A 14,565-nucleotide genomic window follows, 5' to 3' on the forward strand; every position below is an offset into this window, starting at 1 on the left:
TTCCTCATTGTTTTTTCAAAGATTTTTCCAACCCTAAGTAATCTGCCTTCCTAAAAACCAGTCTCCTCATCCTCCAGCTGAAATTCAATTGTAACATGGTCACTTTTTCCTACTGTGCAAAGGTAGTTCAATGAGCTGATGTCTGGCTCTTTGGTTAGTAATCGACCTAATCTTGTGGGAGTGTCTTCTCCTCTTACCCAGGTCACTTCCTTTACCCATTGGATCAATGTATTCTCCATTGCAATACTCAACAGGGTATTTCTCCAGGAATCTGCTTTGCTACTTGCTTCCCATTCCTCCCAGTGGACCTCACCGCTATTAAAATCTCCAGCAAGGACTTAATTGCTACTTTGTTCAATATTTTTCTTTAGGAAAGCTGTACCCAATAACATTTCTTGATATTCAGTTGCATTCCAATCTCTTGTCTTGGGGGGAACATATGTCACCGTTAAGTTTCTTTTGTGCCCTTTTGGTGAATTGCTTCAGCCTTGCCTTCACTCGGATTTGCTTCTCCCACCTTTATGTCACTTCTCACCACAAACATTACCCCTCCACTGCTCCTCCACCATTTTTATCTTTTCTGTCTCTTCTCCAGATGTATCTGTTGTTCCCCAACTGTATATCTACATTTTTTGAGAGTTTAGTCTATACTTAACACAAAATATCAGGCTCATTTATCCGTAAGTAGTCATTTATCTCCAACCTAGCTGATAGTAAACCATCAACAATAGCATATGCTATTCTAAGTTTCCTTATATTGTTTCCTTTGCGATACTGCCCTCCTGTTTTCTTAGAAACCATTCTTCACCTTCTGACTGACAATACACCAAAATAGCTGCTCTTTTTCTTCTTTGATCTTATCATTTTTGACTTTGGCTTCCTCTAAGAGCTTTCATGTCTTTGCTCATTCCTCTTTGTTAGCATCTTTCCTAATATTTTTTTTTTCTATTTTCTTCTCATGCTAACTTCCAAGACTTGCTGATTATTTCTTTTGACATGACTTGTGACTTGAATTTTATTTTCATTGGACATGCACATTTTCTCTTATGCTTACCTAACCTTTACATGCTATTAATCTGGTCTGTTACATCCAAATCCTTCCCTGAGTTGTTGATGTAATTTCCCCAATCATTTGCATTTCTTGTTTTTGGGGTAACTTCCATGGGATGTTGCATTCTTCTTGGCATTCAAAGAGTAAGACTCATCTAGACTTGTCTACAACACCTGTGACAACAGATTCTCTTTCTTTTATAACCATGCCTAATCCTTCTCCTAGGTTACCTCTTTCCTGTTGCTCCATGATCTCTTTAACTTTTTCAATACCAGTTCAATTCTCGTGGTCAGCATCAGCTGCCAGATGTGTGATGATTTGATAATGTGCCACAATACTCACATTTATAAAATATAAAGTTACCGCTGTATTACTCATTCTCTTTCACTCTGAATACTAATAACCACAGAAAATATGATCAAGCCAGTTCATCAAATATGGGAGTCATTGAGCTACAACTACAAAATATATATAATTAAGACACCAATGCCAGCATCCTCATATACCCACTAACACCTCATGATGCCTATGTAGGCATCATCATACCAAAGGAGTCCAAGATTACTCTATCTCTCCTATCCTCATTTATTGTTGGCCTATCCTCTTTTTCCTCTATGGTGTTAAGACCTTTTCATTTATTTGTCAATTTCATTTTCCCTTCTCAATTTATCAGTCTGTTTTCCGAGCCAGGTTTGTTTCCTTTTCTTGCTCAAGTTTTTGCTCCAGATCATGCAATCTAGCCTCATGTGAGATGAGTCTCTAAACCTTTTCATCTCTGTAAGAATTTCACCTCCATGGTAGAGTATCTGATATGTAATCTATCTTCTTTTTCAAATTCATTCCCTGCAATATATTAATTTTTTCAGTGGACTTCCTAACCTTTTTGGGTGTGAAACTTTCAAAATCTTCTATTATTAGTGTTGCTTCAGCAATAGAAGACAACACTTTGTGATAAGAAACTAGAAATCAATTTTGGTCTTTTGTTTCTTATCATAAGTGACTTAGAGATGACGACCACTATTTTCCTTATCTGACTCTCTCCAAAAGTTGAAACCAGTGATGTCTTGCCTCTACTGTGACCCTGAATAGTTTTGCTTTCCCTGTCTATTCAACTGGCAATTATTGTCATCTGGCTTTGCCTGATAGGCTTTATCAAATGCTTTCTCTAGATCCAGGTACACACAGTCCACCCACCTCTTTCTTGCAGTGCAACAATCACTCAAGTAAAAGCTTAAAAGGTTTGACAAACATGACCTTCCAGATCTGAAGCCAAACTGTCAGAATGTTCATCTCTCACATAATTTCACTATTGTGCTAGTCAGTGATACTGGCCTATAATTCAGTGGCGTTTCCTTGTTTTCGCCTCTGTGAATTGGCACCACTGATCATCACTCCAAGGTCTTTTTCCGAGTTTACTTTTTTGACGTCTTCTTCACCAATTTTATAATCTCTCGATATTCTGTTTTTACTTTTCCAAATTCCATTATATTACATTTCTTCCCACTTTTGAGTCCATTTCCAGATCTTGTCCAAATCTTATTGTAATGAGTTGCAATCCTCCTCAGTTCTTACCTTCTTTAGTATTTTTGCATCGTCCGCAAAGAAATTCATATAACACTCTACTTCTTCATCCATGTCATTTATGTACATGGCAAAGATGATCGGGGCCAGTACTGATCCCTGCGGGACACCACTTATAATTTCTTCCCAATTTGAGAATTTATCTCTAATTACTACTCTCATTTTCCTCCCAGTCAGGAAGTCTTTCATCCATTCCAATAATTTTCCTCTGATGCCACCTATTGACTCTATCTTCCTTATTAGTTTCTTGTGTGGTACCTTATCAAATGCCTTTTGTAGGTCCAACGCTTGTATATGTGTGAAACAAAGAGAAAGAGAGAGACAATTGTAAATTGACTAATACAATTGGAAGGACTTCTGTAGGACCCTTCATTGCGGGTTGTGTTCAATAAACCTATTCAAGTATTTATTGATACAGGATCTGTGGTCAATGTTACAACTAGCAAAGTTTTAAACCAAATGAATTTTCTACTCCTCAATACTCTCATTTATAATCTAAATAGGTTTTGTACAAACCTAAAAATATCCTATTTGTGTACCTTTAGATTATGTCTTTAATAAGTACTAATCACTAATATTACTACCATGTTCTTGTTTGTCTTATAAATCCGAGTCCAATATCATACTTTTTATCCTGCTTCAACTAGTCTTGAAAATACCAAATCTAATTTCTTAAAGTGTTAAGCCACTGTTTGGGAAACTATTAAAATGTCATCTAGAAATACATTGGCAGTGTTTGTTTCCTGACAACCCATCAAGAATTGTATTCATTAATCTAAGTTAATGGACTATTACATAACCCAAATGGCATTTGTATGAATGCATAGTGCCCCATTGGTGTGGAAAATGCTGTACAATCTCATGAATCTGCCAGAATGCAGATTTGATATCTACAGTGCTAAAATACCTATTCTCAGTACCCAAACTACAAAAGATGTCTGCTATTACCAGTGACAGTAATCTGCCAGGTATAGTCTGTTTATTCGATTCCTTATTGTCAAACTGGTCACATGGTACTGTCTGATTTTGGCACCAGGATCAAGGGTTCCATTCACTTACACTAGGTTCAATTATATCCTGCAATAACATTTCAGTGATCAATTTATCTACAATGGCTAGTTTGGAATGTGGTAATCTGTAGGCAGGTATATAAATAGGAGGTAATTTGATCTGATGTCTTAAAACAGTTGTCTTGCCCAAGGCATACCCCAGCAAAGCAATTGCTTTATGGTGCTTCATTAGTAATGAAACTAAGGTTTCATCCAACTCAGGACAACTAGTAGGACCTAGTTGACTTTTATATTTCTTTCCCAAATCCATTTCTTCCTGAATTGAACAGATTGATGAAATTGGTGATTACACAAACTCTTGTACAAGAGGTATTGAAATTACTTTATGATAGTGATTGTAGTTCACATCCAGGAAAGGATAAAACTTATAGACAAGCACAACTTAAGTACTTTTGACCAGGTATGAAGAAAGATATATAGGCATATATAGACAATTGCTTGAAATGTACTCAAATGAAAGGAAAACCACCTAAACCTGCTCCTGTGCTATCATATCCCACCACTGCCACCATCTGTGTGTCCTGCTGTTGTCACACAGAGAGAGAGAGAGAGAGAGAGAGAGAGAGAGATTGATTGATTAAAGGTTATCTGGCGTCGTGAGAGAGAGAGAGAGAGAGAGAGAGAGAGAGAGAGAGAGAGAGAGAGAGAGAGCAAAAGAGTGGGAGAGAGAGAGTGGAAGAGGGAAGAGTGGGAGAGAGTGGAAGAGAGAGAAAGCATGGGAAAGAGAGGAAGAGAGATAAAGAGAGTGGGATAGAGATAGAGAGAGAGAGAGAAAGAGAGAGAGAGGGAGAGAGATGGAGGGAGAGAGATGGAGGGAGAGAGAGGGAGGGAGAGAGGGGGAGGGAGGGAGAGATAGAGGGAGGGAGGGAGAGATAGAGGGAGGGAGAGAGAAGAAGAGAGGGAGGGAGAGAGGGAGGAAGAGAAAGGGGGGAGAGGGGGAGGGAGGAAGGGAGAAAAAGAAGGGGAGAGAGGAGAGAGAGAGATAGAAGGGGGGGAGGATAGACAGAGGGAGAGAGAGAAGAGAGAGATAGAAGGAGAGAGGGAAGAGAGAGAGATGGGGATGGGGGCAGAACAGGAAGGGGGAAGGGGGAGGAAAACGAAAGAGGGAAGAGAATGAGAGAGAAAGAGAGAGAGAGAGAGATAGATAGAAGGGGAGAGGGAGAAGGAGAGAGTGGGAGAGGGGAAGAAGGAGAGAGTAGAAGAGAGGGAGGGGGAGGGTGAAAGTGGAGAGAGGAAGGGAGAAAAAGAAGGGGAGAGAGAGAGATAGAAGAGAGAGATAGAAGGGGGGAGGATAGACAGAGGGAGAGAGAGAAGAGAGAGATAGAAGGAGAGCGGGAAGAAAGAGAGATGGGGATGGGGGCAGAACAGGAGAGGGGGAAGGGGGAGGAAAACGAAAGAGGGAAGAGAAAGAGAGAGAAATGGAGAAAGAGACAGAGAGAGAGAAGGGGGAGAGGGAGAAGGAGAGAGTGGGACAGGGGAAGAAGGAGAGAGTAGAAGAGAGGGAGGGGGAGGGTGAAAGTGAGGGAGGGGGAGGGTGAAAGTGAGGGAGAGGGAGGGAGAGAGAAATAGAGGAAGAGACAAAGAGAGAGAAGGGGAGAGGGAGAAGCAGAGAGTGGGAGAAGTTAAGAGTGGGAGAAGGAAAGAGTGGGAGAGAGGGAGAGTGAGAAGGGGGAAAGAGAAGGAAAAGGAGGGGGAAAGAAAGGAAGAAGGAGAAAGAAACAGAGAAAGAAAAGGAGAGAGAGAGAAGGAGAGATAGACAGAGACACAGAAAGTGAGAAAGAGAGAGAAGGAGAAAAGAGGGAAGGGAGAAGGCACTACATTTGCAAACACTAAACATTACACAAAAAATTGGATCTGCTGCCTGCATACACCCAAACTCTCAACCAAAAACATACACACATACTTGTAGCAAAGGCCCTTTCCCCCTTATGAGGGAGATGGCCAATTCAAGGCAGACACATACATATACCAAAGGTCCTTTCCCCTCCCTCATAAGGAAGGAAGGTGGCCTAGTCAAGTGATACACCCACCATCCACCTATCACACAACCATCTAAATCACATTTGTTGTCCCTTCCAACATCAATCCTCGTGAACAAAGGGTCATTCCTATCCCCTACCCACTGCTTGGAATAGAAGCAATGCAGCAAGACACAGTACCTGCACAGCAAGGCCCAATTGACAAAACTAGTTTACCCAAATTACTTCATTACATGGCAATTCTCTCCCCTCATCCATTTGGAGAAATAAGAGCAGACAAAAAGAAATCCCTTTGGGCCACATCAATTTTTCATCCATTTACAAATATTCTCCACTCATACCTATCTCTTGTATTTAACCAAAAACAAGTTAACACTAAGCAAACACTGCCTAAACATGCTTTAAATAAACATCATTGGCCTTACAAACAACCATGCAGAGCAGCAGCAATTCTTACACATAGCGCTAATACAAGAGACAAAGTGGTTGTACTGCAAGATGGACAGCAAATCTTCTCATTTTCAAAACCCAGCAACCCCCTCACCTCTATCAGGAGGTGCAGCCCTGAGGGGCTGACACTCAGTCTTTGGACTGGGCCCGAGATCTCCTCATCAATTTCAGTTGTATTTCTTATAACTCTACACATATGGACAGCAGACAACCAGGGACTGCTCCTCTCCTGCTCATACCACTTTCAGCTGCTGGTGACAGAAACAGTTCCACACTGGTACAACACAGGCAACAATCCAAAGTTTCTTTCCAGAGAGATCTGTGGAAGGGCCCAGGGGCTGTTGCCAGCCACTGTGAGGCTGCAGGTTTTCCACTTAATGAAATTTGAGGCAAATCTTACATATATATATATATATATATATATATATATATATACATACATATACCAAGGCTTTTTCCCCCTTCCAAGGGAGGTAGCCAAAAAGGGAAAGGCATAAAAACACTCCCACCCATTTCATCCCTAAATACACTCCACACCCCTCCCACCCTTCCTCTCATCTGAGCACCTCCTGGATGACGGGTCATCCCTGCACCCTGCCCACCGCCCTGGGTCAGAAGCAGTGTCGCAAGACACAGCACATCCACAGCAAGGCCGCTTCATTTAATCGGCGACCCCCCCTCTCCGTCCCCCTTTGCATATAAGGCAAGGACGGGGAGAAATCCCTTCGGGCTGCGTCAAAATTTACTCACACATACTACCCCACCCCCCACCCCCCTGCCCATTCCTCCTCATGCAGTCACAACATCATCCATATACAACCATTCTCCACTCACCTCTGTCTTCCGTCCTCTCCCTTCCTTCCTCAACAGACATTCCCCTCTTCCCCAAAGCCCCCTTCACCCCATCCATCCACCTCATCCTAGGACGTCCCCTCATGTTCACTCCCTCCACATCTGCCTTCCATACCTCTTTTACTAGTCTTTCTTCACTCATTCTTTCCATGTGTCCAAACCATCCTAATATTCTTTCATCAACCCTATCTCCCAAATCCTTTTTTACCCCTGTTCTCCTCCTCACCTCCTCATTTCTCACTCTATCCAGCCTAGTAACCCCCACCATACTTCTCAGACATCTCATCTCAAACACATTCAAACTCCTTCTCTCTTCTTCTCTTATGTTCCACGTTTCTGCCCCATACAGTGCTGTTGGCACAATCACTCCTTCATACAGTCTCCTCTTCGCATCCATTCCCAATTGTCTATTCCTCATTACACTCTTTAAACCACCAAGGCATTTACTCGCTTCTCTCAATCTACATTCTACCACCACCTTTTCCTGCTACACTTGCACCCAAGTATCTAAAACTATCCACTTCCTCCAGTCGCTCTCCCTTAATGTTCACTTCCAGTCTACTGCCACTTTCACCCCTTGTACATCTCATCAACTTACTTTTACCCACATTTATCTTTAGCTTTCTTCTATCACATACTCTCCCAAACTCTGCCACCAGCTTCCTCAATCCCTCCTCTGACTCTGCCACAAGCGCAGTGTCGTCCGCAAACAACAGCTGGCTCACCTCCCACTTTTCTCCATTTTCTTTAACCATCTCCAATCCCTGACTCACTACCCTAGCATTCACCTCTCGCACCACTCCATCCATGTATAAGTTGAACAGCCAGGGCGACATAACGCATCCTTGACGAAGTCCCACCTTTACTTCAAACCACTCACTCTCTCCATTTCTAATCCTAACACATGCTCTACTACTCTCATAAAAACTCTTGACAGCTCCCAAAAGCTTTCCTCCTATCCCATAAATCTGCATAACCTCCCACAGTGCCTTTCTGTCTACCCTATCATAAGCTTTTTCCAGATCCATAAAAGCCCAAAAAACATCCTTCCCCTTTCCTATAGCTTTCTCACATATCTGTCTTACCACAAAGATCTGATCTACACAACCTCTACCCGTCCTAAATCCACACTGTTCCTCACCAATTACTCCTTCTGTTCCTCTCCTAATCCTCTCAATTAAGATCCTCCCATAAGCCTTCCCTACTACACTCAACAGGCTAATCCCTCTGAAATTACTACATTCACACTTGTCCCCTTTTCCCTTGTAAAGAGGAACTATACAGGCACTACTCCAGTCCTCCGGTACTCTACCCTCTCTCCAGCAAACATTAAATAACCTCACCAACCAGTCCACCATCACTGAACCTCCCTTTTTCAGACATTCTGCATGACATCCATCCAGACCAGGTGCCTTACCTGCTTTCATCATCTTTACAACTGCCTTCACCTCATCCTTCCTTATTTCTCCTCCATTCTCCTCACTCATCACTCTCATTTTCTTCGCATTTCCCACTGCAGCTATCTTTCCTTCCCTATCTTCCTTCACATTCAGCAACTCCCTAAAATATTCTGCCCATCTTCCCCTCACTGCCATCTCTTCCATTATCATCTCTCCATCTGTACCTTTTACCTTTTCTTCCCTACTTGATTCGCCTCCTCTTCCTCTCTTAATTTCTTTCCAAAACATCTTTTTATTACTTTCAAAATTTTCTGTCATACTCCTACCCCATTTCACATCTGCTCTCCTCTTTGCCTCCTTTACCTTTTGCTTTACTTCTCTTTTCTTTTCTTTGTACGTCTCATATGACTCCCCTGTCCTCTTTTGTAACCAATCTGTGAAAGCTCGCTTCTTCTCTTCTACAACCTTCTTTGTTTCCTCATCCCACCATTCACTACCCTTTCTTCTATTTCCCCCTGTCCTTCTTGTTCCACACACCATCCTTGCACACTTTAAGACTCCCTCCTTGAACCATCCCCATTCCTCCTCCACACCCATCTCTGCTCTATCCTTTACTCCCTCCCACTCCTCCTTCAGCTTCTTTTCGTACTCCTTCTCCTTTTCCTTTTCATTCAAGGAGTTCACTCTAAGAACCTCCCTACCTTTTGTCCCTTTCCTCCTTCTCCATCTATCCTCCACTCTCAGCTTACCTTCCACCAAAAAATGATCTGATATTCCCCCACCCTCTCCCCTTAGCACATGTACATCCTTAACTCTTCCTATCATAATCCTATTTACCACTACATAATCCATTAGCGCTCTATCTACCACCCTTCCCTCCACCACCCTCTCCCATGTGTACTTATGCTTGACTTTCTTCCGAAACACTGTATTTGCTATCATCAACTCTCTTTCTAGACACATTTCCACCATCAACTCTCCACTACGATTCTTTCCTGGAACTCCACACTTCCCAACCACTCCATCGATTGGACCATTTCCCACCCTAGCATTAAGGTCTCCCAGTACTATTACATTGACATTTCTTCCTAAACCCTCTATGCACTCATTTAAATCTATCCAAAAGGCCTCCCTTTCTTCCATGCTCTTCTCACTGCCAGGCCCATATGCACTTACAAAGACCCACATCTCCTTTCCCAGTTTCACCTTCATCCACATTATCCTTGAGGAAACCTCCTTCCACTCCACTACACGTTTACCTATCTCCTCACTTCCTAGAATAGCCACCCCTTCCCTCCCTTGCCCTCTCTTCACTCCTGATAACCTCCCACTTACACTCCCAAACTTACACTCACCCTTCCCTTTCAACTTAGTTTCACTCAAAGCCAACACATCCATCTTTCTTCTCACAAACATACTACCTATCTCTTCCCTTTTACTCTCATCTGTACCACATCCACGCACATTAAAAGACCCAAACCTTAGGGTGCTGGCCCGAGGCCCTCCAGCACCCCTTATGCCTTTCCTTTTCGTTTTAGGAATCTGCCCCTTGGGGCTACAGGGAGAAGGATGCCTAGTCCCTCTCCCCGTCCCTTTCTTCTCGCCTCTTACGATCCAAGTGGGAAACTTGGTGGCAGTATTCTTTTCCCCCACCACAGGGAATTCCCCCATCACAGAAAGAGAATACTCAGAGAAATGGTACAGGACAGCAACAAGGGGTTGGGGGACAGCATAACAGAGGGACAGTCGTAGCATAAAAGTGTCATCATTTCTCTATGAACAGAATTTCTTCTATCATAGACAAAATGATGTGTGGCTCTGGTCCGTAGGGGCGCCCCATATAGACCCTAAAGTATCGACTGCTTGCTACTTTGCCACAATAACAAGCAGCCAATACCCCAGACGGGGGAAAGAACCTTATATATATATATATATATATATATATATATATAAGGTTCTTTCCCCCTAACAAGGGAAGTAGCCAAAAAACAAAGGCATAAAATCCACTCCCACCCATTCCATCCCCACATATTCCATTCCCATTCACCTAACTCCCTCCCTCTTATCTTATCAAAGGCAACTCTTACTTAATTATATAAAACAAAACTCTCACTGTAGAATACATTATCTTTCACACTACACCACAATCAAACAGGACAAAACACAAAACTGGAATTTCAATACTTACAGTGCACACAAAAACACACAATTCTCCAACATAATACAAGAAACTAAATAATCAGACACTACTGTAGAAATAATTACTATACAAATGATAAGGGGTGAGGAGGAGAGTGGGGGTAGAAAGGGAGCTGGCAGATAGGTCTGATGAAAGATTATAGGGACGGTTTGGGCACATGGGAAGAATGAGTGAAGAAAGATTACCATAAAGTGTGGAAAGCAGAGGTGGATGAAGTGAACTTGAGGGGACAACCTAGGATGATATGGATAAATGGGGTGAAAGGAGCACTGAGTAAGATGGAAATGTCTGTTGAGCAAGGAAGGGAGACAGTAGGGGATAGGTGTGAGTCAAAAATGGTTGTGTATGGATGACATTTACACAAAGCCCAAATGATTTTCTCCCAGTCGTCTCTACTTTTTGCATGGGAGACAAGGAGGAAGGGTTGCCATGTAAATGCAGCAGCCCTGCTGTGGATGAGCTGTGTTCTTGCTGTGTTGCTTTTGACCCATATGGTGGGCAAGAGACAGGAATAGCCCTTCATCCATGATGAGAGGGAAATAATGGGTGGTGGATGGGAGTGAAATGGGTGGGAGTGGGTTCATGCCTTGGCTGGCTACCTCTCTTATACAAGAGAAGAGGACCTTCTTATAGAGATAGACAAGTGCAATACAATCACAAGAATATACATCACAAATACCTATGTGCCATCAACCACATATGCAGCTGTTGAAAAGTTATTTAGAGGACAAAAGTTGGGGTTTGCAGAGCACCAAGCAAAGAAATTTGCCAATAAGGTAACATTGGTCTAAACTCTCATTTACAAATACAAAAACAAAAACATTTGCTTGATGACTAAAAATGCAACTAACCAATTAATTCTTACAGCTTGCCTACAGTGAATACCTTTAACACCTTCACTACTGAGGAGTTACCACACTACTGAACAAAATGACCTAGTGCTACAAAGAGTAAGTAACAAGCAACAGGGAAGAGGTTAACCTCTTGCCTAGTGCCTCGCCTCCTGGCCCACAAACACATGTTTTCTTCTTCCTTTCCTAATTCTATTACCAAAATCCTGTCAACTCCATCCTTCCATCAGACCCTTTCTTGTATTTTTCACCCATTCCTGACTTTTCTAACCTCATTTCCACACTACCTGAAATCCAAGAGATTATGATGCACTTCTTTTCGTAGTGTTGTAAATATCAGGTTAACTCTAAAGGCAAGTGATTCAAGCATTGCACGGATCATGTGTTCTCGCTTTGTAGAGGCTGATAGGCCAATGAATCCTCCTGTGGCACTAGCATCATTGACTGGAGCCTATACAATAAAAAAAATTTATGAATGATAATTACTAGCATCATGAAGTCAAAATTAAATGATATTCATATAATTTATATTGAAAATATAATTTTGTTATCTAGCAAGTTATATAAAAATATATCTCACTACAACTGCAATTCTTTACACAGGTTATCTCTATCAGAAAAGTAATTTAACATTCAAAATTAGTTAATTACCTGCAGTCCTTCAAAGGCAGGGATGAAGAATACTCCTTCTGAATCTTCCACGCCCTCTGCCAGAGCACTTGTTTCTTGTTCATCTTCATAAAGTCCTTCATTTGAGGAGGAAAAAGAATGAAAAAATTAATTAATGAAATAACAATAATAATAATAATAATAATAATAATAATAATAATAATAAGTGATATGGTTTAGCATCACAAACTCCTCCCATCAGAAGGCTAGGATGGTGGCCCTTACAGAGGGCTTTGTAGCATGGAATTTAATGAAACATGCCCTTGGTTCAACTTTGCCGGTGGCAGGATTTGAACCGCCATCCCCTCGAACTTTGCTACAAGTAACAACACCCTAACACACACACCCAGCGAGCTTCCCCTCAACCAAAAATAATAACAAATAGTAAAGTTCTTAATTTATATATCAATCTGGCTTTTATTAGTATGAATACAAGGTAGTAAACTTATTTTGCTATTATGAATATGAAGCAGGGCCTTTCATCCTTAAAGAGATAAGAGATTTTTAAAAGGGAAACAAATGGGTGTTGGTTGGCTACCTCCTTCAAGAGGGAAAAAAACTTGTGTTTTATATAGATAGATGAATGTTGTATATGGATGATGTTGTGATGCATGAGGTGGAATGGACGGGGAATGGGGGGTAAGGTATGTGTGAGCAAAATTTGACGCAGCCCGAAGGGATTTCTCCCCGTCTTCTCCTTTTATGCATGGGGGGACGGAGAGGGGAGGTCGCCGATTTAATGAAGCTGCCTTGCTGTGGATGTGCTGTGTCTTGTGACACTGCTTCTGACCCAGGGCAGTGGACAAGGTGCAGGAATGACCCGTCATCCAGGAGGTGCTAAGATGGAAGGGAGGGTGGAGGAGTGTGGACTGTATTCAGGGATGGAATGGGTGGGAATGATTTTATGCCTTTTCCTTTTTGGCTACCTCCCTTGTAAGGGGGAAAAAGCCTTGGTATATGTATATATGTATGAATATGAGGAGGTGAGGCATAAAGCAGGGTTGAAAAGAAAGCTGGCAGACAAGGCTGATGAGACAATATGAAAAGAATGAGTAAAGAAAGGTTAGCAAAAAGTGGAGGGAGTGAATATGAGGTGAAAACCAAGAATACTATGGATAGATGAGGTGAGGAGGGCCTTAGGTACTAGGGAATGTCTATTGAGCAGGGAAGGGTATGGAAGAGTGGTTATGAAGGGATGAGAAATTGATGCAGTGCAAACGATTTTCTTCTTGTCTAATCTGTAATTTCTCAAGTGGATGGGAGGGGTGCTTGCTATGTAATCAAGTAATGGGGGTAAACAAGCCTCAGCTGTTGGGCCTGGCAGTGATGGTATTGTAATTTGCAGTATTGCTTCTTACCTAAGCAGTGGGCAAGGAACAGTAATGACCCTTCATCCACGAAGAGCTAAGATACATGGGATAACAAATGGATTTTTGATGTGTTTGTGATGGGTAAAGGACAAGTGTATACCTTGAGTAGGCCACCCCATTTATTAAGAGGGAGCACAGCTTGACAGTGCAGTGGTATCATTCTCAATTGCTAATTCAGTGATCAGAGTTTAAGTCACACTCCGGGTTGGAGAGGGAAAAAAAAAAAAAAAAAAAAAAAAAAATCCAACTCTGGTAGCCGTGGAGTTCAGGGTGTGTATTGATATGGTTACAGTATTACCTATTACCCATAGATCAGGCTATATATGAGCTTTCCACTTTCATCCAGGAAGGTAATAGCTGTTGATCACTAGTTCAACACATGATCCAAGACCATCATGGTATCAAAGAAAAACATAACATACACAAATACCAAAGAGAAAAAGAAAAGGATTTGTGAAGGAAACAGTGAAAGTGGTTCAGGACTAGGGTCAAGAGTTAGAGAAAGAAATCGACGATGTGCATAGAATGGGCACATGCTCTAAAGAAAAAAAAACTATAGGCCAATGAAAATCAAACTAAGGACTCAAATGATAGCTGAAGGGACACTATCGAAAGCAGCAAAACTAGCTAACTGTGAAAATTACAAAAATGTGTGAATAAAAAAGGAAATGAATGATGAAATAGAGAAAGATAAGGCACTAAGAAATGAAGCTAATGAAAAAAATGAGAAGAAGAATAGAGACTGAAAAAAAAAAAAAGTTTTTTTTTGGAGTGTACTGGATCTGAGGCTAAGAAAATGGTACATCAGAAAAATGGAAACATAAACCAAAAAAAGAGAAGAAAAGAAAAAGTTACAAGAGGCATGCACAAACATGGATGGTATTATTTCTGGAATAAATGAATTAAACGACTATTTGTTAATTCAGAAACCAGACATAATGGGAATTGTGGAGACAAAATTGAAAGGTCCTATATTATCAAGTATGATGGGATAAGGTCTATACAACCATTGGTCGAAAAATAGAATGGATAAACAGGAGGGAGTCATGCTGTTAACTTAAATGTGATAACAGAAGGTAAAGAGAATGTGCA

At 41.6% G+C, this 14,565-nt stretch overlaps 1 protein-coding gene across 6 annotated transcripts in view; it reads right to left on the reverse strand.

The window, feature by feature from the left end:
• LOC143039895 (glycerol kinase 5) overlaps window positions 1-14,565 on the reverse strand; it is a 474,671-nt gene that overhangs the window by 53,425 nt on the left and 406,681 nt on the right. For 5 of the 6 annotated variants that reach the window (XR_012967672.1, XM_076210228.1, XM_076210230.1 and 2 more), the window contains 2 exons: window positions 12,086-12,180; window positions 11,722-11,885 (listed from right to left, as the gene is read on the reverse strand). The exons of the other annotated variant lie outside the window; for it this stretch is intronic. Coding sequence is in view for 4 of the 5 variants with exons in the window: in XM_076210228.1 (XP_076066343.1) it covers window positions 11,722-11,885; window positions 12,086-12,180 (259 nt within the window). In the remaining variant the exon portion in view is untranslated. The remainder of the gene's footprint in view (window positions 1-11,721; window positions 11,886-12,085; window positions 12,181-14,565) is intronic. 6 annotated transcript variants of the gene reach the window in all.

Source organism: Oratosquilla oratoria, chromosome 27, assembly GCF_046742065.1.
Source record: "Oratosquilla oratoria isolate Oo_2021 chromosome 27, ASM4674206v1, whole genome shotgun sequence".
NCBI lineage: Eukaryota > Metazoa > Arthropoda > Malacostraca > Stomatopoda > Squillidae > Oratosquilla > Oratosquilla oratoria.